The following is a 24,639-nucleotide window of genomic DNA, read 5'->3' on the forward strand; positions in this document are numbered from 1 at the left end:
TATTTTACTAGATGTCTTTCAAGATACTAGTATTCAGCTTAAAGTGACATTCAAAGGCTTAATTAGAGTAATTAGGCAAATCATTGTATAACAGTAGTTTCTTCTGCAGACAATCAAAAATATATATATTGCTTAAAGGGGCTAATAATATTGAGCTATTAAAATAAGTTTCAAAATATTTAAACCTGCTTCTATTCTAGCCGAAAAAAAACAAATAAGATTTTCTCCAGAAGAAAAAATATTATGAAAAATTCCTCTGTTAAACATAATTTGGGAAATATTCATATACAAAGAATTTCACAGAAGGGCGAATAATTCTGACTTCAACTGATAATCGTTTTGGATTATCGTGATTACAATTATGAATAAATAATCGTGATTATGATTTTTCCCATAATCGAGCAGCCCTAACGGACAGGCGAAAAAATCTGATATAGGCAACATTGGAATTGGACATCAAGGCCTGACAGTGTAAACGAAGCCTTAGTCAGATGAGTGATATAAAAACTACTAACTATATTCCTCAGCACTTTCAAAGGAGACGACACAGATGATGAAATTAGCATTTGGTATCAGCAGTACTTATTTTTATACTTTAATTTGATAGCCTGGCTTGCATATTATTATTGTTATTTCATAGTATAACTAATTGTTTTGTAGTTAGTCATTATCTTTGAAAAGATTAATATCAAGCAGTGCTCCTCCACAATGTCATCTGTGACTGTAAATTGAAATACGATTTCTTAATATTTCGATGAATTCTGACTGTCTTTCAGTGTTTTATTGTTTATTAGCTAGGGTTCTCACAATACTGGAATTTGGTAGCAGTCGATACTGAAATTTTAAAAGTGACCATTTCCTGCAAACATTTGACAGCTGTTGAGCTCATAAACACCGCTGATTTGCAATTGTGTTCACGTGCTCGGCAGAAATGACTGTGATTGGCCGTGAAGGTCATCAGTTCACCAAACTCACTGCTACTGAGTGTAACCACATAAGCAGGGACACTGGAGCGTTTTTAAACTGCTATTCATCAGTAGATTGCTCTGTTAGCTTATAGACAAATCAGCTGATCAACGTGACTTTGAAACGCTCCAGTGTCTTTGTATCTGGGTTTACACTCAGGAAACGGCGGTGAACTGATGACCTTCACCGCAAATTACAGTCATTTCTGTTGAGCATGTGAACACAATGGCAAATCAGTGCTGCTTAAGCACGTGGCTAACCGCTCAAATGTTTACGGTAAATGGACGTTTTTTTAAATTTAAGAACCGATTGGAACTGAATTCCAGTATCGTGACAACCCTATTACTAACTGAGAAACCGAAAGTAAATCCAACTATATTGTTTCTATACATCTTTATCACTGTAATCTGAACGCTGCTGTTGTTGTTTTTTATATTCAGAGCGATGGTTAGAACTCTATAGTTTTAGTTATCGTACTTTGTGAACAGGCCTTACAAGCACCATTTTAGTGTTTTTGCAGTGAAGAGCATGTTTACTACCATTCCTGCACTGTATTGCTACACGGACATCGCACACCAACACTCTGCTTCTCAAACAACACAAATGACATTTTATGCTCACATTTTGCCAAGAATCATTTTTCTGTAACAGTATAATGTAGCGCATTGTTTTTAATGAATTTTAAAGCGGTGTGATTTCATTATTATTTTTAATGTTAAAAAATTTCAATAGGTTAAATTAATTCTGAAATTCAGAAACTTTAACTGACACAAATTTTCCATGTCAGTTATTTGGATTGTTTGACATTTTTATTTGTTGCTTGTAATGGATGTGCTTTATGGATGTGTAAAAACAGTGCTGGTTTTGTTTTTTCACTATTCACATTGCATTATTTAAAACCATATGCATTTACAACACTTACAAGTTATTTTCTTTTGACATGCTGGTTGTTTTTAACATTTGTAATGGCAATCTAACTTTTAGTGTGTAATAATGTGAAAGTAATTTTTTTTTCTCATTTCGGTAATTGTGCTTTTATTCAAAATATTCAACAAATATTCAACAAATAACCATAATTAGATTTTCCATCAACTATTAATATCACAAAGATAAGAAATGTGTTATTAGATTACAAAAACTAAAATTGCACCTCTTAATTGTTGAATATATATTTAAAGTACAAACTTTTTGTTTGTACTGTGAGTGAATGGAGAATGATTGACAGGCGTGGCGGTGGGAATCGCTGAATTGAACATGAATTTAACCACTTCAATATTCATCTGTACTTCACATTAAACTATAGAATGGCTTCAGAACATTTTAACATATAGTATGCCTACATGACAACTTTCTAGGCCCTTATAATAGGCTACCTTCATTGCTTTTGTTGGCTTATAAATGACACTGAATGACACAAGATCGGATTTGGATCAGTACCAACTGGCTGATACTCGATCCAGCAAAAATATTCTGTATCGAACTGATATCCGAATGAATGTGAGTAGTATGACTGAAACACGGACATACCACATCAGCCGTTTCTCATTATCACGTGACTTGCCTGCGTCAGTTGCGTTGCTTCACTCCCATTTATGAAATCTCACACATGGCATCATGGTATAGCACATGCGCACTTCAGAATCTCGCATGGCATCGGATGAGCACTTCAGAATCTCGCTAAAAGTAGTAGGTCATCTGGGAACTTCTTGCAAACTGTTTTTTGAATTCTTTGAATTCGGACGTACTACTCTGCTCGCTGTTTTAGTTTGCGATTTCTGACACAGCCAATGACTTTTTTTTTTGTTTTAAAAATAATTATTTTCTTGTTGTGTCTTCAGGGGACAGTGGGAAAGTGACGACAGTAGTAGCCACACCAGGGCAGGGTCCCGACCGTCCTCAGGAGGTTTCGTACACAGACATCAAGGTGATCGGCAATGGCTCATTCGGAGTGGTTTATCAGGCTCGGCTCATCGACAGCCAGGAGATGGTGGCCATAAAGAAGGTGCTTCAGGATAAGAGGTTTAAGGTAAGGTCAATTACAACTTTGCAAACTAATGTCACATAATAAAACACCCTGAAAATTCTTTAGGCATTTTAAGTCGGGCTTTTAGTGTCACGTTTGAATTGTTTTGACATATTGATAGATTAAACATTTAATATCATGAAGCAAGTGCTTGGATATCAAAGTTAAATGAACTAAAATGCTTCAGATGCCATCGAACACCCTCCCCCTTTCGTCTTCAGCAGCGTGTTCATAAAATAGAAAGCAGCAAGCAATGCCTTATGACTCCAAAGCGAGTTGTTTTGTCCAAGTTCTGCTGCCTAGAGGAAACACTGTGCTTCACATTTTTAGAAGACCACATATTCATTCAAACTGACCTCAAAGTGAACCAAGTCTCTTCTTAGTGTTAATATTTTAACTGGGCTTGTAAGTGTTTTAATTCACTTTAGTTGTAATGTTGTACATTACCCTGTTCCACTTGTATATTATTTAGTTGTGATGTAATATACATGATTATTATTGATCAGTTTTATTAGAATTTGCAGTTACAAATTTAGTCTAATATATTGCTGTATTTCTATAATTGCTGTCTGTTTCTATGTGTGCTTGATTTATATACATCTCATACGGTCTGTAAAATTTTACATTGGTGTAGTAATTTGTAAATTGTTTAAAAGTACTCAAATGTGAGCCTAGGGTATTTGCGGTGCATGTTAATGAACTGCACAGCACAGACCTGCAAGGCTTTAAATGCCAACCAGTCTCATCTCAGACCCGAGAAGCATGTTAATACAAAATATAAATGGATCCACTCTGAATGTGGAAACACTGAATCATAAGTACTTGTGGGATCTTGGGCCTTGTATTCAACTGCAGTTATGATGAGTTTTGGTCTTTTACTAGAGACAAGAAAGGAGTATTCCTGTTTACACCTGGTGTTTTAATTCATTTTTGACTACTCTCCTATTGTTTGTTTTTTTGAAGGGAGATACGAGTTATTTCATTACAATTTAAAGGGTTTACACAATTTAAAGCTACAGACAGCATTATTGAGAATGTCTGATTAATGTTAATTTATTTTGTCAAAGATTATTTAAAGACTATATTAAATAAATACAAGGAAGTTATGCAAGCCAGGCGAGCAAATTGAAATATAAAAATAAAACTTCATCAGGTATGCAGTGCCAGCTCATAGAGTCTTGGTGTGTCATTCTCGTTGGTTGCATATTTGAGTAGGTTAATATATTTTTCAATAAAGATTCACTTCTCAGATGATCTAGTAGCACACAAGATCTTTTGTTTACTAGGGGATAATGCTAATTGAATAGCATAAACAAACAAAAAACTTGTTTATATCTTTCAGCATTGTGGGCGCAAATATCCTTATTTATGGTTATTTTGCTTGTGTTAATGGGCCTTTATAGTCTTAGGGGCCAATCACGAGAATGCGCTTTTACGGTACAAAAACGCGAGGCTCACACTACTGCATATTTTGCGCGAGTGTTGCTGTTGATATTGGTATAATTGTAATATTTAATGATATTGTGAAATTCAAGAATTGTTAGTCATACAGCTCCGGATAACTGAAAACAACGACCGCTAGTCTCTCCTCCATCTTTGAATGTCTCTGTAGTTGTCTTGACAACACAAACACCGCAGTTGCCTCAATGGAAACCCCGCCTCTGCTTTTATTTTATGTGAGAATGAAAAAGATTTGACTGTTACACGCTTTTTCCACTCAGTTGACTTTTTTCAACTGCGAGCGCAGTAATTATTAGCTTCATTTTCTGAGAACTGACGCTTCAAGTTTAAAAATGAGGTAAATAGGTGGTATTGTCTTCCTTTACATGCATTCTACTGCATAAGTAAAAAGAATAAAAACTCAGTTTACAAGAAAACTTGTCGTTTTGAACGATGTGTGTGTGAGGCGATGTGAATAAACCTGAATCGTGACACCAAAGGGCAAACAACTTCTGTTTCTATGGTAACCTCACACACGTAAGTTTAAACAACATTCATGAGTGGTGATGGAGAAAAGAAAAAAAATGAGGAACATCGAAAGTTTCAAAATGAGTGAACAGAAACATTTACTTTTTTTGAAAGGTCTGGTGCTCTGTCTGATTTGCACAAAACGCATTTCCTCTTGTAAAAAATCGAATTTTATGAGTAGGGCCAGATGGAATCGCGGACATTTTTGCTATTTCTACCGAGAATTTTGGTAAAAATCTGCAGATTTCTGTGGAATTATTTTGGGAATATCATAACTAAACCCTTTTATATGTGAAATAAAAAAAATATATATTTTTAACTTATTTAATGTTTAAAATGCAAATCGAATTAGATTCATTTTATTTGGTAAACAAAGCAAGTCTCTCGTATAATATCTCTACTAAAAGACAGAAAATATTACTTTACAAACTGCATTGTACATAAATCAGATGAACTTTTTCATATTAGTCAATAATATCACAGTACTTTAAAAACTGAATAAATATAGATTTACACATTTACTCAAGTAAATAAACAAAATTAATGATGGGCTAAAAATCGGAGGAATTCTGCGCGCGCAGATTCCGTGTGGGCCAAGTTATGAGACATTTTTGAAACCCACCATGCAGCTTTTGCGGCAAAGTACCAGTGGAGCGAAATCCGTGACACAACAGATCAGTGACATAACATCAGCATTTATTTTGAGTTGGTTTGAGGCCAAAATTAAATTGACGAATTGTTATATTCTTAATAGTAAAAGGATTTTACCATATGATTTTTGTTTTTTTAAAACTAGCCAAAATGAAAACATTGCTAAATACTTTATTTTGAATTATTTGAAGAAACGGTTTTATCTTTATGATAATATAATATTTGTTTAAAATGCATTTGCCAAAAATCTGAAATAACTCTTTGCTAAAAAAAAAAAGGGTTCACGACGAGTTTTTGCTTTTGGAAATTTCCAGATCAACAATACCATATCTTAATATCAGGTGCAAAGCAGTCTTGCCACCATAAAGTTCTGCCATCTACATTAAATTGAGTTTTGTGAGCAAACTAAGAAGCAGTGAAATCTGTGCGGTTTGATTTGGTCTTGCGGCACCAGTTTTTAAATGTGCTGCACAGTCAGAGAAACTCATTCGCACACATGAACGCATTAAGCAAGATAGATGTCTGATTTTCATGCCTTGCCTCTGCTGTCCTTCACACGTCATTTCTTTCTCTACAGAACCGTGAGCTACAGATAATGAGGAAGTTGGACCACTGTAATATTGTCAGGCTACGTTACTTCTTCTACTCCAGTGGAGAAAAGGTAGCTTTTTTCTGTTCAACCTTTCAGTATTTAATATTTTTGAAGAATGTTTTTTTTCTGTTGGCCAATCTAATCTGCATTCTCTTTTCATTCTCTCTTCAGAAAGATGAAGTGTATCTAAATTTGGTGCTTGATTTTGTACCAGAAACCGTGTACAGGGTGGCACGCCACTTCAACAAGTCCAAAACCACCATCCCCATTATCTATGTCAAAGTAAGTCTCTATGTTATCATGACTGCGGCCACTGTTGCCTATTCATATATACATGTACAATAAACAATAACCTCTTTCTCTATCTGCTCTGTCGTTCCTCCCCCACACTTCTCTCTTTCTTTCTCTCAGGTGTATATGTATCAGTTATTTCGCAGTCTGGCGTATATCCATTCCCAAGGCGTCTGCCATAGAGACATCAAGCCACAGAATCTCCTGGTGGACCCAGACACAGCTGTACTTAAACTGTGTGACTTTGGCAGGTTTGTGTCCTGATGCTTTTCAGAAACTGAGCCGTGTAGAAGAGACATGTATTGAAAATGATAGACTCATAGCAATGTTCTTAGCTTGGGGGTAAAAAAGTTTGAAATACCTGAGCGGTGGTATGTTAGTGAGAATCCCAGCTCCACCTACACTGCCGAGAGAGATTTTAGATGAATATATGCTGTGCTCTTTTACTCTCAGTAAAATAATGTACACACAAGAAACATGACAGTGATGACAAAACACAGCAGTTTAAAAACATCTGATCATTGAGATTTGGATGTTTGGACAAGCTCTGCAGATTGGTACTATAATCAAGTTAGATCACGTGAAGTTCATTATATAGAGTAGATTTCATTATAGTAAACATTCACTGTGTTAAATATGAAAAATTATCTTGTTGTCAATTTCGGTTAGGGCTGCATCGGTATGGATTTTTTTGGCTGATATTGAGAACTGATAACTCTTTAAGATTTGAAGGCAGATAACCGATATATTACCCCGTGGTTCTTAAACTGGAGGCCGCTAGATGGCGCTGGGGGGTCTGCAAAGAAATTCTAGATGAGGGGTGTGTATCTGAAGGTTAATGTATTTCTTTATTATAATTTGAGCTCAAAAGTACCGCATTAATCTGTATGTTTGTGTCATGTTTGTGTCATTTAAAAGCAGTTGATATTTTTGCACACAGGAAAAGTATGGCAGCGCCACGCCACTGTGCACAGAGACTTTTATTGAATAAGCACTCCGGCTGGGTGCTTCTGGTCATTTTTGGTGCTCGTCTGCTGCTCCTGACGGCATTTACGTTTCGCTTAAGTTTTCATCTCGTTTATGCTTAAACAACTAAATGAATGCTGAGGTCTTTTTACCTGACTATATTTCAGTTAAGATACATAATCAATGCTTTAAAAAGAACATTGTCGGTTGCTGAAAGCACTTCCCTGTATATGGCTTGCGCTGCTAAGTATCCACTGTTTTCCCCACATTTTTTAAATGTAACTACTTTAAATGTAATGTTCAGTATTATTTTTAATAGAACAAGTTGGTAATGAACATTTTAAAGTCAGCAAAAGTGCAAAATTTATGCAAAGTAAAACTTGTGGCTCTTTGCATTTTAAGTGGTTTAAATGTGGCCCCCTTTGCCTCTGAACTTGTTTACCCCATTCTAGAATGCTTTTAGGAAAGTATTTTTTATCAGTGTAAGTCAGGATTGTCAACCTGAGTAAATTATGATGTGCACAAAAAAGGAAAATTAATAAACAACTTCTACTCACTGAAACCACTACAACGTCTATTGTAGTATTGCTAATCACAACAGTACAGTGAACTGTTAACCATTAACAGGCTGATGGACAATACTCTCTAAAACTTTAAATCTTTAGATAAATTTACACACTCAATTGAAAAGGTTAATACAGAAGAGCCTAGAATGAAAAAAAAATTGTGTAAATGTGATTACTCGTACACAAAATATGGCTTGATGGAATCCAGTGAGAATAGACCACAGTGAACACTGCGCTTGAAGATTTGATCAATTGAAACAAGCAATGAAACAATGTCAACTCCTCTGACATCTCACAAAATTTAATCCAGAGCATGAATAGTACAATTTAAAATGTTTTAACTAAAGTGTTAATTTTTTGCATCGTTTTTATTCTTTGGGGGGCCCCAAAAGGATTCGCCCTAGTTTGAGAACCTCTGTATTAGCCCATAAATATAAATACTTCAAAATGTTATATTTTTTATACAGTAAACAACTGATTTTATTTAAAAAAAACTTCATAAAAGTTTGATCTGATTCTATGAACTGAATAGCCTACTCAAAGCAAAAAACAATAATTTTAAAATTGCAAGGTGATTTATATAGACCTATATTCACGATTTCATAAAAATAAGCATGTCAAAAATAAATGGTTTCCTTTTCTTCGCATAGCATATTTACATGCAAATTGGTTAAATTACAAAATGGGATTTAATTAACAATTAAATTTTTATTTATATATATATATATTTTTTTTTTTTTTTTTTAAGTAAAATTAAAGAACTAAGAACTGAAACCAGCTCAAATGTTCTTGAATAAACCGTGTTACAGTAATGTACACATGTTCAAATATTTAATGTCTAAACGCGTTTTGAGAGGTGTTTTGACAGGTCAGAGCAACCATACAAGCGAAAAGCTAAATACAGTTAGTAGGGTTGGGTCGATAGACGATTCCATCGCCAATGGCGGATAGACATCACGATGCTAAGCCACAATCACGATCCTACACCCCGCCCCCTTCGCAGCAGCAAACCGCTTGCTCCCCGTTTGCGCCCCGTTTACACTACTTTTAAATTTACATTTACATTTAGTCATTTAGCAGACGCTTTTATCCAAAGCGATTTACAAATAAGGGGAAAGGAAGCAGTTTACACAACTATAAGAGCAGCAGTGAACAAGTGCTATAGACAAGTTTCAGGTGTGTAAAGTCTAAGAATCTGAGCATTAGTAATTTTTATTTTTTTTTTTTATTTATTTGTTTTTTTTGAGAGAGAGTACAGTTAGTGGTATAGTCAGAGAGGCAGTTAAGATTAGGAAGGAAAGTGGAGACTACATTAGGAAGATTAGGAAGGAAAGTGGACACTACACTAATACATCTTAGTTTTAAAATAGCGTTTTAGAATAAAAATGATCCACGTCCACACTGGCGTTTCACCTATCGTTTCTCAATAACCCTTCTTCCACACTTTACCGCTGAAAACGCACTTCATGTGACCACATACACACACTCTGGCATGCGCTTCAGCAGTATATGCGCACATCTGAGCTCCAGGTAGTAAGTATGGGGTGCTTTGAGCACAAAACCCCAGAGAGTAGCGCACGTCATACAGTTTATCAAGGATATAGCACAGGATCGCGTCTCACTATAGTTGTTTAACGTGATATTTAATTAATCTTTTCTTTGTCTAAAGACTCTTCAGTCTTTTGAATCTATCAGGTAGCGTGTCACAGCATCAGAACACTGCTTCAATCTTTTGCTTACCAACCAAGTGTGTTGACGCCATTATAAGAACACAGATCACTCTGCCTATTCATGCCACAGAGTCCCACAGAAAAAGTGATTGATTGAAAGAATATTATTTATTGATGATTTAGTTATGGGTAAATCAAAACCATGCGGGTCAGATAGTTGGAACGGTAGGCTACAAATAATTAATTTGTTATGAATGAATTAATTATTGCTAAATAATTCACTGCAGCCTATGACGACGATGCCATCGTCCATCGCGATGTTTCACATAAGACATCATACGATGCCAATTTGGTCCACATTGCTCAACCCTAACAGTGAGTATTACTTTAGAAAATGCGGCATAAATTCATCCCATTTGACGTTTCAGATTCTTTTGAACACATGTAGGTGCTGTTTGTCAATCAGACAATGCTTCTGTATTCAGTCTTGCTGTCAATTGTGGGGAAAAGGATCAATTATCAATGAAAGATTTGATAAACCGCTGTGGGTTTAAAAGTTTTAACTGCAGGCGCTGTGTGATGCAGCACGCGTGTGCACTTAAAGTGGAGTCAGAGTTGAGCACTTGAACATTGAGCACATGCGACTTTGTGACAGAGCATAATATAAAGACAGAATGGGGTGAATGAGTTGAGAACCCCTATGCTGGATTCAGTGACTGGTGCTCATCTCCCCTGCTGCTGTTTTGGGTGCTGTGAAGGCTCTGTCGGCTCATTATGCGTGTGCTGAAAAACTGAAAGTATGAGGCCGCTTGATCTTAGCAATAGACACTTTATTGTGATGAATGACATATTAGTGTAAGAGTTTTAATTTAGTTTCTTGTTGATTAATAGCAATGATTTCAGCGCTGTTGTCATTTTCAAAACTCCACAAGAGTTTAATTTCAGACTCCAACTTGACTGACTGTCTTAGAGATGGATATTTTGAGGTTATTCTAATTGCATTCAGCTTAAATGTTGCAGTGCAAGAACATTAAAAAAAAATTGTGAGCTGAGAGAATTATCTGCATGAGTGAATATTCAGTGTGCCACTTCTTGTGCTGGAGTCTTAAAACTGATAAAACCTGAAGCATGCAAATTTGCAGCATTATCTGTGAAATGGCTGCAAACTCTGGATAAATGAACCCAAGTTAAACTGATTGGTTTAAATAGGTTGTGATGGGCTGTAGCACATCATAACAAACTGCTTCAAGCTGCTTGAATGTACCAGAGTGTGGGGCTCGAGGTGTGGAAAATAGTTGAGAGTGCAGCAACGAGCAGGTATTGCTACAGTGGGAAAGTCATAGACTTAAATTTCAGACTTTTTTTGCGCTTCCACTGCATCCTTTTACTTGTCTTTATGCTTACTCTGTCTTTTAAAACAAAACCCTGTAGACGGCTTGAATTTTGAGTTAGACATTAGCCCCTTTCACACAGTGATATCAGTAAATATCCGGAAAATTTCTAGAACAACTTTACCGGTAAATTAAAAAAAGCGCTGGTCACACAGGCAAGGACATTAGGAATTTTTCCGGAAAAGACCATTCACACATCCATTCCAAAATACCGGTAAATTCTGACATCATTAACTGGAAATGATCTCTTAACGGCTGCGCTTGTATTTGTAAACATTTGACTACATTACAAACTCTGTGGAGTATTGTGAACAACTTTGATGAAAACATATGGAGGAACACTTTCGCATGTCGAGATGTTCATAAAATGTGTGTGTGCTGGCGCTCACTGGCTGCTTCACGTGCGTCAGAGCTTGAACAAACAGCGGTTTATCATAAGCGTTTTATCAGTCATTTTATACACTGTTGGGATTAAGAAGGAAAATAGAAATGTTGTCTGACTACCATCTATCAGCTAAATGTGTCTGGATTTTCATAAACAGTGGATGTGAATACCTCTGAATATTCTGATTGGCTAAAGTAGATGTCACACGTTAGCGTGTTCTAGACGTGAACACGCTCTTTCCGGCAATCTTCCTTCGACGTTTACGCAGCGCATGATTCCGGCAAATTACTGGTAATGTTACAACTTCTCTTCCTGGAAAACAGCCTGAACGAATTTACCGGTATTTTCAAAAAGGGCCTGTTATTTTAAATAATTGCCGGTTATTTTCCGCAAAGGTCTGTATGTGTGAAAGGGGCTATTGTGTTTTGTCATCTAGCATGTGTACTCGGCTTATGAATGTACAGGCAAATCAAGTCTGGTTAATTCCAGTCAGATTCCGAAAAACTCTAAACACTAGCTTCCGAATGCTAAAAACAAACAACATCAAAAAAAAACAATGCACTGGTTTGGTTGTGATAGTACGATTGTATTTTTTTTTCACCCTTATAAATGTCTTTTTGCTTGCATTTGACCTCAACAGACTGTGCAAGAGACACAGTGCCTTTAATTAAATCTCCACTGAAGTTCTTTAGGAGCATATTGATTTTGACAAACTGTTTTGAACTCTTCAGCCTCATTTTAGCCATGTCTAAAATTGTTACAGCAGTTAATTCTACAATTTCACTTAAAGCAAATGTGGGGCCTTAACATGCATGTTGGGTCCTGTAAGAGATGGGTGTTCCCGTCTTGTGTGGATTGATGTTCTGAGTTGAAGATCTTGCCGTTCAGTACAGATTCGCTTGTATGTTATGGAAATGCTAGTCAGTTGGTGACTACTGTGTGCCTGCATTGAATTTGACAAGAGAAATCTCAGCCCATCACATGCTGTGTCCTTCCAGTGTCGTCCTGTGGTGTTTGGTCCACTTTTTGTTTGTGCGTAGTAGCTGCATCAAACTGGAAATAACATGTTTGAAGTGTAATTAGCCCCTGAGCAACAACAGCAATGACAGGTCACATCAGTTTTTTTTCCTATAATCAAAGACAAACATTAACTGTTTGGTTGAAAACATTTTTCATTTTTTCAACAGAAGACAAAAAAAGTTGGCTATGTAAATGTAAACTATGTAAATGTTTCTAAATTATCCCTTGTAGGGGTTTCAAACTCCTAGAGGCCCTCAGAGTTTACCTTCAACCTTGCTCAACACATTTACCTGAAGGCCATGTCCACATGAACACGGGTGTAACACGGGGAATTTCACATGGTTTTGCTGTTAGTTCATATAAAAATGTGAGTATCAGGTGACTAAAACCAAAACTTTCTGAAAACTCTGGTCTGGGTGAAGATTTTCCAACACTCTGGGTACAGTGTGGTCACGTGGACACTACAACTTATGATGTCAGCATGTGCGATGTTTTCTCCTTTCTGATTGGCCAACATTGCTGGGTTCACACAAAATACGGAAGACACAAGTTTCGCACATTTATGGCAGATGTATCTTTGTATTGCACATTGTTCGCCCGCTGAACAGTATTCCGCCGCTGTTCTCATGTTTACTTGTGAATATTAGGGGTGTAACGATTCACCTGACTCACGATGCGATACGATTCATGATACTAATCTTATGATTAACAATTTAGTCAGGTTTTTTTAACAAAATTATTTGAAACAAACTTAAGGTGAACAAGGGCCCTTTAATTTTTTTTTCTCAAATGCTGTACAATTTTGTTTTCTTTACAAAAATTTTTTCTGCAATAACTAAATTGAAATTTTAAAACAAAATCCAAATAATAAGGGGATAATACAAACTAAAGAAGACTCTTTGATGGTGCAGTTAAATTACAAATTTAAAACTAATTCCAAATCAAAAATGAACAATACAAATTAAAGAAGGCTCTTTAATACTAACAAACTGTGACTGTGCTAGAATTTAATGTTTTTAAAAAGAAATATCTCTGTTTTCTAACATAAGCTGAGCTCTTTGGACTTTTACAATGTCCCCTCCTGATTAAAAAAACTCTTTTACTGTGGACTGAGATGGCTAGTGTAGAGAGGAAAGCCTAAAACACATCGGTGTGTACAGAGGTGGTCAGTAGGCCCTCTTATCCAGGAGACTGGCCACTGGCATAAAATACTGATTATAATATACAATATAATAAGCAAATGATTAAAATATGCATAAACTAAATTGAAAAAGAGAGGGTAAAAAGGAACAATCTAATATCTGGTTTTGTGACGGCACATCTTTCTCTTTCAATCTGAAAGACATCTTCACACTTTCGCTATGAAAACACTGATGCACCGTGTGATCTCTGTAGCACTCGTCAGAGCAAGCGGAGCTGCAAATCATTCATTCAGTGTGGTTTGGCTTATTAATAGTTTATTTGCGGTCAGACATCTCTGACAGTAATTTTTCGCTGTGTTTATGTGGTTCATATTTGTTGTTCTGTTAGTGTAAGTAAACGTCTTTTTGCAGTATTTGCGCACAGTTTGTGTTTTGTCTGGCGCACCTCATCGCTGTCATTACTCTGCCGCCCCACCTCTTGCTCACTCTTGAAAGTGCAGGTTAAATCGATTTCAACCGGCTCACGATGAATAATCATTACATCCCTTGTGAATATACTTAATTTCTCGTTTGGTGTGAACCTAGCATAAAAGGGTCATTATCACCACCTGTGTGTTTTGCCACGAGTGTTTTGCCATTTACATATCATATGAACAGACTTTTTTTTTTTTTTTTAAACGAAAGCAGGGAAAACGGTTTATAAAAATGCCTGTATCAACTGGACATGACCTTATGGCCCGTTTCCACTGAGTGGTACGGTACGGTTCGGTTTGGTACGCTTTTATGGCCGTTTCCACTGTCAAAAAGCGTACTGAATCATACCGTACCACTTTTTCGACACCCTTTCGGTACCAAACACGAGAAAGGGTACCAAAAGGCGGAGCCACACGCGCAGCTGAACGCTATTGGTTTACAGAGAGGTGTCATTCGCTTGCGCAACAAGCCAGAATGAAAACAAAAAAACCGCCATGTTTGAAATACACAGCGATAGATTATAGCAGAATTATAAATACATATAATAACGAGCCATGGTCGATCTGGGCTCAAACAAACCTTGTCGTCGTCTTGAACAGCCACAAAGCCAAGAAGAAGAGCAGATTTACCCTGTGCCCCATAGTTTTTTTACAAGCCAGTCTGAGGCGCGAGCGGTTTAGCTGTCTTCCTTGCGCTCGCGCGCGTCTAACATTATATCTGAAATAACAAACTTCTTGAGCTGATGATAATAACCTGTGCTTGATTATTGATGTGCTTTTGAAACCCGATCCTGTCAGACACTGACAAACACGAGAGTGAAGCGTGAAGAAACAAAGGAGAAGCCGGAAAAAAGGAGCACATTATATTTTCAGCAAACGCGAATGGCAAAAATGCCATGATTAACTAACTTATTATCTTCACCTTTTGGACTAATATGAACCGGAATGACGGAATTACTCTCTAACAGAGGCTACATATGCTGCTGAAGATTATAGACACAGATAAGAGGTTTTCACTGACTGTAGGCTATATTTTGTGTTGTTTTGAACTTAAATATTGATGAAATGTCTGCTATATGTATTTCTTCTGTAGTTGGTAACATATCGGAGACTGTAAGGGGCTGTCTGTGTTTATATATGTTCATTTATTTAGTTATTTAATATAATTACAGACATTACAGTAGGCTTTTTCGCACTGTCATTGATCTGCAGTTATAATCAACTCATGTTCATTGAAAAGTTAGTAATAAACATTTCTACACAAGTATTTATGTGTATGAAGCATCTGTGTTGTGAGAAGAGCTTCTCATATGATATGTAAGTGACCCATACAGCTTTATTGTAGACATTTCATCGAGCGAGAATGACGTCGACTGAAACTTTGTCATACGCCACACCCACCAAAAGGGTACCCTTGTTAGTGGAAACGCAAGCCTGATAAAGGTGACCCGTACCAAACCGAACCGTACCAGTCAGTGAAAACGAGCCATTAGTGACTTAAGGAATGATCAGGTGTGATTTAATTAGGGTTAAAGCTAAACTGTGCAGAGCTGTGACCCTCCAGGAATAGAGTTGGTGTCCTGTTTTAAAGGTGCAGTATGTAGGACTGGCACTAGGATTGAAATGGGTATTGCAGTCCAAATTCAAAATATTGGCGATGCTTTTTGTTTTTACCCAGCCTTCTCCTCCTCTGACTTTACGAACATGCAGGTTGCCAGATTAACAAGACTAGGGTGCTAAAATATAATTGAGTAAACTGGCAGTAGGTGGAGTTAGATTCAAAACAAGCACAAGCTATGTTTTCATCTAAAGATGTTAGTTAAATATATGCGCAAAACTGGAATATCGCATAAAAAAAAAACGTGCAAATAAAGCAGCGTTTCCATCCAACAAGTCAAAGAGAATAAAATTGTTGCTTCCTGATTAACTGGCGTCAAATATAAAAATTAAAAACTGAAATTTTTTGTGGTAGGAGAAGCTGCATCAATCTTTTACTTATTTAATAGATGACTTGCACCTCAGAAGACGATGCTGACACGCAGTTGTTACTTGTGCTGGCGTTTGAAGGCGTGAGACTGTTTTATGAACCATGTTTTTATGCACATATCCCAAATTTGCATAAAAATAGGTTAAAGGAAACGTAGCTACAGGCATTCAACACAGAATGAAAATTTTCAAATGAGAATATCTGACTTTAGCATTATTTTTCACACAAACATGTATGTTCACTTAGCATGTTTCTTAAATGTCTGCAAACAAATTATGGTATATTTATGCTTCAGTATAGTTGAAAACTTCCATACAGCACCTTTTAATACAACTGTTATTCAGCAGTGCTATACAGGTGCAAGTTTATCAAATGCAACTCCCTTCATCACTTTTACTTGTTGTTGTGTGTGTTGGTCTTTTGTAGTGGTTTAAAATCCCCAATTGTTTGATTTCCACAGTGCAAAGCAGTTAGTTCGTGGAGAGCCAAATGTGTCATACATCTGTTCCCGGTATTACCGCGCTCCTGAGCTAATATTCGGAGCCACGGATTACACATCCAACATTGATATCTGGTCAGCCGGCTGTGTATTAGCGGAGCTGCTTCTGGGACAGCCCATATTCCCCGGGGACAGTGGAGTGGACCAGTTAGTGGAGATCATCAAGGTGAGTGCCGGAAATATGTTGCTGTGCTGTTTTTTTTGAGAGGAAGCACAAACACTCATAATAATTCTATCTCTTTCTACTCTGCAGGTTTTGGGGACCCCCACAAGAGAACAGATCCGAGAGATGAACCCCAACTACACGGAGTTTAAATTCCCACAGATCAAAGCACACCCTTGGACAAAGGTAAAGCATACTTTACAGGAGATTACTAGCGATGCACGAAGTATTCGTAATTTGAAGTCTCCACTTGGACAAATATTAAACATAAAGAAAGTAGTCAAGTAACGTATAAAATGTGGCTGTACGGAATTTTAATTTCAGTGTTATAATTAGAAAATGGCTTCATCAATTTGATGTTTAATTTCTGACATTTAAATACTGTTGTTTTGGTTATTTCTGCATGCCTTCTCATGTTAATAATAATAATAATAATAATAATAATAAATTTTATTTGTAATGCGCTTTTCCTAAACTCAAGAGTGCTACAAGATAAAATACTAACAATAAGGCAGCAAAACAGCACAACAATAAAAAGATGCAATATGAATATGAATTAAAGATGCAATATGAACCATAAGATAAAATAAAAAGTTGAACAAATTGGTCATCCTAAGTTAAAAGCAATACTAAAAAGGTGAGTCTTAAGAATTTGTTTAAAACAGTCCAGAGAGGCAGCATTCCTAATGCTGATGGGTAGCGCATTCCACAGCTTGGGCGCACTGTATGAAAAAGCCATCCCACCCATGGTTTTGAGTTTGCAGCATGGCTGATACAGGGTAAGTCCCAATGCTGAACGAAGACTGCGGGCTGGGGCCGGTTTGATATTTGTATCAGTCACCATGTTTGTCTCTCCCCAGCGTTCATTCATCTTTATTTTTTTAAATATAAAAAGTAGCCATAACCATTGTATAACCAGTAGTAAAGAGGAAGAGCTGATGGTTTATTTCTGCTCTGCACTGCTACTTGAACAAAGACATTTGTATCAATCAGTCACATCCCTTTAAAGAGATGCAAAATGACATTGAATGAATTCCTTTATAAAATGGATGACATTTTAAAGCTTAATTTCATATCCCAAGAAACAAAGCATATCGTAGTATAGTAGATCTGTGCAATATTTATAGTCTATTACTTGTACTAAAATTATAGCTGTTTAAAGATTATAGAATGACACTTACTGCAAGTACTTTGTTATGAAGTAATATAATTCAAGTTATGAAAGCAAAATTATATCCCAATTATAGGTTTTTCATAGTTATAAATAAAATATTGAGAATAACACATATAAGCTAGATGATTTTTATCTGTTCCATATATCAGCATGTAATGCCAGACAGCTTTTGTTGAACTGATAAACAAACGTTAAGGATTTTACTGGTTAATGGTTAATGATGAAATAATATTTTTGTAGCTTTTTTTTTTTTTAATAAACATTTCATTAAATCACCTATTAAAGCTGGGCCGATCACACTGAACACGCTTTTACGTTCCAAAAACGCAAGGCGTACCACAATGCACCACTTTTTTTTGCACTTTTTATATCACTAGGCAGTAGAGCTGCACATTTAATCGAAAAAAAGATTGCGATCTCGATTCGACCCCCTAGATGATCTTAATCCAGCATTTCTATGATTCTGCCAATCATATTTTCAAGATCAGGAGAGAAGCAAAGGTGGCCGCACAAGTATTAACATTGTTTTACGTACAGTTGAAGTCAGAATTATTAGCCCCGTTTATTATTTTCCCCAATTTCTGTTTAACGGAGAGAAGATATTTATCAATACATTTCTAAACATAATAGTTTTAATAACTCATTTCTAATAACTGATCTATTGATCTTTGCCATGATGACCGTAAATAATATTTACTAGATATTTTTCAAGACACTTCCATACAGCTTAGTGACATTTAAAAGCTTAACTAGGTTAATAAGGTTAACTAGGCAGGTTAGGTAATTAGGCCATTAAGTTATTGTATAACAATGGTTTATTCTGTAGACTATTGAAAAAAAATGTAGCTTAAAGGGGCTAATAATTGACCTTTAAATGGTTTAAAAAAAAAATAAAAACTGCTTTTATTCTAGCCAAAATGAAACAAGTAAGACTTTCTCCAGAAGAAAAAATATCATCAGACATGCTGTGAAAATTTTCTTGCCCTGTTAAAATTCATTTGGGTAAGATTTTAAAAAGAAATGAAAATTCACTGTGGGGCTAATAATTCTGACTTAAACTGTAGTATACACTTTATAACAATTTTAAATTTGTAATAATTTACATAAACTGTACGTTGCTCAGCAACGCGGACACCTTCAAATTGTGTTAAGCGTTACATGCTGTATTTATAAGGTAATAATTCACCAAAAAAAAGTCATTTTTGTCTTCATGTAATGATGTATTCGTGACCGCGAAATTACGCGTGACGCGAGCTGACTGTGAGGTGTTACCGCAGAGAGGCCGGGTGCGCGCCTGTGAATGAAGTCTACTTTAGTGAACAGAACCTGCATAGGCTTTGTGAATAACGGGTAAAAAAGTTGTAACATTCAGTTTGTGGTACAGAGCGATTGTTTGGGAGCCGCGCGGGAAGTATGAACCACACTTAGCAGTGAAAATGAAACCGAAAGCCCGCACATCATTTAAATAATCAAATTTGTATTTTAGAGTTATGATTAGGACTAGCATTTGATGTTTTTTTTTTCTTTTGTAGCAAACACAGTCTTGTGCATGAGAATAAATGTTTAACAGTGTCAGTATAACTACTCAAGCCTATATAATGCAAGAGGGAATCTAAGAATGACAAATGTCTGATTTTACCAGTGAAAAAAAATGTTTTTTAATAATGTTGTCAATGACTGATTGCAAGCATATGTCTCAAACATAATAATTCAACTTCAGAATTATCAATAGTTGTATTCTGATGTCATCACACTACTGTGCATTAATGACCAGGACAAATTTAAAGTCTGTTTAAGTCCACCACTTTAAAATCTAAAATTTAGCATTTTAATCAACATTAGAGCTACACATATTATTATTGTTGTTTTATTATATGTTTGAGAAATAATAATAATAGCCCACACATAACCCTTATTTTACATCTACAGAATCCTGAGAAAATCGTGATCTTTATTTTAAGCAAAAAAATTTCGATTCTCATTTTAACCAGAATCATGCAGCGACTGAATCAGCTGCCTATTGTGCGTGAGTGCTGCTGTTGCTATTGGTATAATTTTAATATTTAATGCTATTGTGATTAGGCTTGGGACGATAACTATTTTCAAGGTATACCACAGTTTGGAAAAGTCAAGGTTTTAATACCGTCAAAGATATGTGTAAGATTTTTTTTTGTTAATTTTTTTTTTTTTTTTTTTAGGACAACCGTATCTTCAGCAGAAAAGATATCCAAAAATGCCGTTTTAAATTGTAAAAAAAAAAAATCTGTTTTTGAAACATAAAGACAGCAGAAGTCAATGATTCATTTAGCCTGATGTTTACTGTTACAATTTTTTTTACAGGTTTCTAAAAATAAAATGTATTGTGCTCAAAAGGGAAAAAGTTGTAGTTTTTTACCCAGACATTTAAAAAGAATACATTTTAGAGCAGTAATCACAATACCATGAAACAGTGATATTTTTATCCAAGGTTATTATACCGTCAAGAATCTAATACCGGCCTATGCCTACTTGTGATATTCAAGATTTGTGAAGTCATGCAGCTCCGAATAACTCAAACAGCAACTACTAGTCTCTTCTGTCTTCAAAAGTCTCTGTAGTCGTCTTGACAACACAAACACTGCTGTCGCCTCAACGGAAACCCCGCCTCTGCTTTCATTTGATTGGAGAAGGAAAAAGACGTGACTGACGTAATTCTTTTTTTTCACTCAGTTGGCTTTTCAGGTGCGAGCGCAGAGGCGCATTGGCAAAATGCATAAGCAGAGTGCAAAGTGCTTGCAGCTGTTAGTAAATCATAAAAGAAAAAAGCTGCGCCTCAATGCAAAAAGCACGTTCAGTGTAATCGGCTCCTAAGTGTCTCAGTTGACATTTTAAGATTGATTTAAAATCATGGAATCAGTCCCAGCGTCCACACAGCTGATATTTAGCTTTTGTTCATGTTGTGTACTAAAAAAAGACAGTCAAACCACACAAATTTCAGTGATTTCAGCGCTCCAAAGCCATTTTAAAATCATATTTTTGATTGCCCGAATGCCTCAGTAGGTTAAACAATACCTGATGCTATTCGAAGGTCATTAATGTGTAAACAGCTCAGATGTGACTGTGTGTGTGTTTGTGTCAGGTGTTTAAGCCGAGGACTCCTCCAGAAGCCATCTCGTTGTGTTCTCGTCTGCTGGAGTACACGCCGGTGACGCGGCTCTCTCCGCTGGAGGCCTGCGCACACGCCTTCTTTGATGAGCTGCGCCAGCCCAATGCCCGTCTGCCTAATGGCCGAGAACTTCCCCAGCTCTTCAACTTCAGCCCTGTGGGTGAGTGAAGCTGAAAGAACTGCCACTTCCATTGCACATACACCTCGGCTGAGTAATCGGAGAGTCACGCTCTCGCTTTCTTCGTCTGTCTCTTTGCATCTCAAACGCATCAGGAATGCTCTGCGCTTTGATACTCTGAGGTGGTGAATAAATCTAGCGAGCTGATTTTGCCACTCTTGACCATAATTTAAGATGAACGTTCAAAAGAAAGCTCTTGTCTTGTCGAGAAAGTGTGTCTAACTTAACTGCATGTTGTCAAATAAACAACCAGTCAGTATTAATTAGATGGATCCAAGTCTAATGAACCTAAAAGTAAACACAGCAGAGCAGTTGTTCTCCATTTGGTGAATAATTGTGTTGGGCTGAAGCTATTAAGGCATGTCATTAAGGCCCTGTTTCCACCAGGTATTAACTTGCTGCTATTTTGTCATGCTTTACCTCACTTTGTAATTGCTTACTGCTTGTAGACTGAAAAAACTCTTTCTTGATCTATGAGCTTTTGAATCTGTAAGTATTAGAGTTTCATTAAACACCAAATTGGCAATTTAGAATGACTAACTATAAGATAATAGCCCCCTTTCAAACAGTAATACAGGCCAATTGCTGTAAAATTACTGTAACTGCTTTACCAGTATATCAAAAATAGTGAATAGAGTCAAAATGCTAATATCTTGTCCAAAATCCCTCCATTCCTGTCCACTGAATTGGCTCCATCATCATCTCTCCACTCAACTAGTAGCTGGTGTGTGGTGAACGCACTGTTCTCCCGTGGCTGTCGTCGCATCACCCAAGTGCATGCTGCACACTGGTGGTGGTGTGGAGAGACCATTATTGTGAAGCACTTTGGGTGTATGGCCGTACACGATAAATGCGCTATGTAAATACACATTACAATGTGACTAACTTCACTAAATGTGCTTTGTTTTTTAAATTGGCTGTTTTAAAATCAATTTGTATAAACCCTCTAAGGAGGCGTTGTTTAATGCGTTTAGTTTGGTACATTTTGTATATTTATGTTGTACTTATACGTTTATATCGTATTCTTATCGCAGCCTTTTACAATTTTTGCTTATAGCATAATTGTGTATTGATTATGAATCGATTTCAATTCATTGCACAGCGCTAAATGTAAGTGGCACAAATCTAGCTGTGATGATCGGTTCATGCTTTAGAATGTTTACTTTCCACTGGTTTTGTTGGCTTATTGAACATAAACAGGTTATGAATGTACACGTAAACACACTCATTGTCACATTTAACATTAAGTAGAAAATTCTTATGTTGTATTCAAAAACAATATTTGGTTTTATCCACGTTTACTCTATTTAAAATTAATATAGGTCGGCTTTTATATTTAACTTCCTCAAACCTTTGTATACGATAAAAAAATCTATTAACTTAAACAGAATTATTAAATTTCAGGAATATGCACTAGTTTAATAAAGAAAGCTTGAAATCGAGATCTGATGAGAGATCCATAAAAATGGCAGCACATGTAGCAATATATTCTGTCTGTTTGCCAGCTTAAAAAATGTGTAATTACAGGAGCCAGCTGTTTTTGTTTTTGGACCTTTAATTGTTAAATCTGGATTCCCACATTTCATGAAATGTCTGAAGTATTAATTTATATTTAGACATTGGAAGTCAGGGAATTTTATGTATAATGTTTTTCATTTAGTAACGGGAAATTGGGGACTTTTATTTGTTGCTTTAAATCTTAGTTTTCATTTATCAATTGTTGTTTCTATAGTTACACACCTGTTGTTATCATCAGTCTAATATTCGGCTCCATTTAATTCCTTCATGCTCATCAACTGACATTAAAGTCAAATTCAGTCACAAGACTACCTGTCATCGAAGACTAACATGACAGAGCAATACACATTTTGAAGCTTTGTCTTCCAAATGGTCTTCCAAAATCTGCGTGTTCAAAATAATTATCAAATATGGAAAATAGGTGCAAACAGTACCTCAGATTTGTATCACAATTGGAGTTGAATGATCTTTTGTTGTTATTAAAAGTCACTGTTAAAGTCAAGCAACTTATTCAAGCTAAAACCATTTTATTATTGTTATGATTTGAAAATATTGTTTGAATATTGTATTATTTGTATACTAGCACAACAGTGGCCTGTGTAATTATTAGATGCCATGGACATTCAGCTTTTTAGATTAGGGAACTTGAGATTTGGGTTAAATTGGGTACCCTGGGATAGATTTTTCAGGGCTCGAAATTAATATTTTTTTCTTGGTAGCACCGTTGCTCGTAACTTAAATTTAGGAGCACCAGACAAAATTTAGTCGCACTCACCAAAAATTATGAGCAGCGTTACTACACATTTTATATTAGCATATTTAATGCATTTGAAATAAACACGAAATCAAAACTAACAAAAAAAATTTGCATGCACCCACCAGCCCTGCACACACTGCTTGAATTGAATAGGATGAACTGAGTTAATGATATTAACTGTACTGTTCTCACATGTGCTGTCTGATATTGCACCGATGCTGTTGACATATAACTTTATTATTTGCATACGTCATCTTAACAGCAATACCGGTCTTTGCACAATATTAGCTTAATCTCAGTGAATGCATGCTTTTTAGAGATAGTGAACACTTTGTCAGTCGCACAAGTGACAGCATTGTGATGACTAAATGAAGGATTAAATAACGTTAGAACATCTCATGCTTAAAATGTGTAGATGTGGCAAACACTGTTACCTGAAGACTTCGTCCCACCAGCTTTACTGTGAATGCTTCAGTCATTTTCATGGTGGATTTTAACCTCTGGAAGTATTTTATCCACTCTTGGGAAAAAAGTGTAAATGGTGGATTAACATTCACCACAAGATCACTAATCAGATGTCATTATTTGTAACTTTAGGTGGTTTCACAAACACAATCTGTCAGTGTTGTTTTCATTCTCATCTTCAGCGCTTCACATTTTCACGGCTGTAGCTCTCTGTCATCTGAACTGAGTGATTGACAGCTGATATTAACCAATCCATTCGCGTTCTGTTGTAGCGCAGTGGGCCAATAAGAGGAGCTTAAAGGCGGGCCGGACATTGCGGGATTTGTTTACTGCAGCAAGTTGACATTACAACTGTTTTAAACTATTCCTGAGCGCTGTGTTTCGCATTTCAGGTGCAAAGATGCGTTCTGCATGAATGTTTTCTAAATCCGTGCATACGGTGAATATTTTGCTGTGAAAACTGGTCACACGTCATCAATTTCATGCATTCGCACAAATGCTCCCAAATATGTTTTGAGGTCCCATAGATACAATTTTTGGCGCATATGCGACCCAAACGGTCGCAGTTTCGAGCACTGTTATTCCTTGAACATATTACAACGTATACCTCAAATTTTGAAATCTTGGAAGGTAGCATCAATTTGCTAGC

At 36.3% G+C, this 24,639-nt stretch overlaps 1 protein-coding gene across 1 annotated transcript in view; it reads left to right on the forward strand.

Moving 5' to 3' along the window:
- The window catches only part of gsk3ab (glycogen synthase kinase 3 alpha b), a 40,318-nt gene that overhangs the window by 10,478 nt on the left and 5,201 nt on the right, over positions 1–24,639 (forward strand). The window contains exons 2-8 of the mRNA XM_056475306.1: positions 2,805–2,992; positions 6,186–6,269; positions 6,372–6,482; positions 6,612–6,742; positions 16,552–16,756; positions 16,844–16,939; positions 21,046–21,232. Of these exons, the coding sequence (XP_056331281.1) occupies positions 2,805–2,992; positions 6,186–6,269; positions 6,372–6,482; positions 6,612–6,742; positions 16,552–16,756; positions 16,844–16,939; positions 21,046–21,232 (1,002 nt within the window). The remainder of the gene's footprint in view (positions 1–2,804; positions 2,993–6,185; positions 6,270–6,371; positions 6,483–6,611; positions 6,743–16,551; positions 16,757–16,843; positions 16,940–21,045; positions 21,233–24,639) is intronic.

The sequence above is a fragment of the Danio aesculapii genome, chromosome 16, assembly GCF_903798145.1.
Source record: "Danio aesculapii chromosome 16, fDanAes4.1, whole genome shotgun sequence".
NCBI lineage: Eukaryota > Metazoa > Chordata > Actinopteri > Cypriniformes > Danionidae > Danio > Danio aesculapii.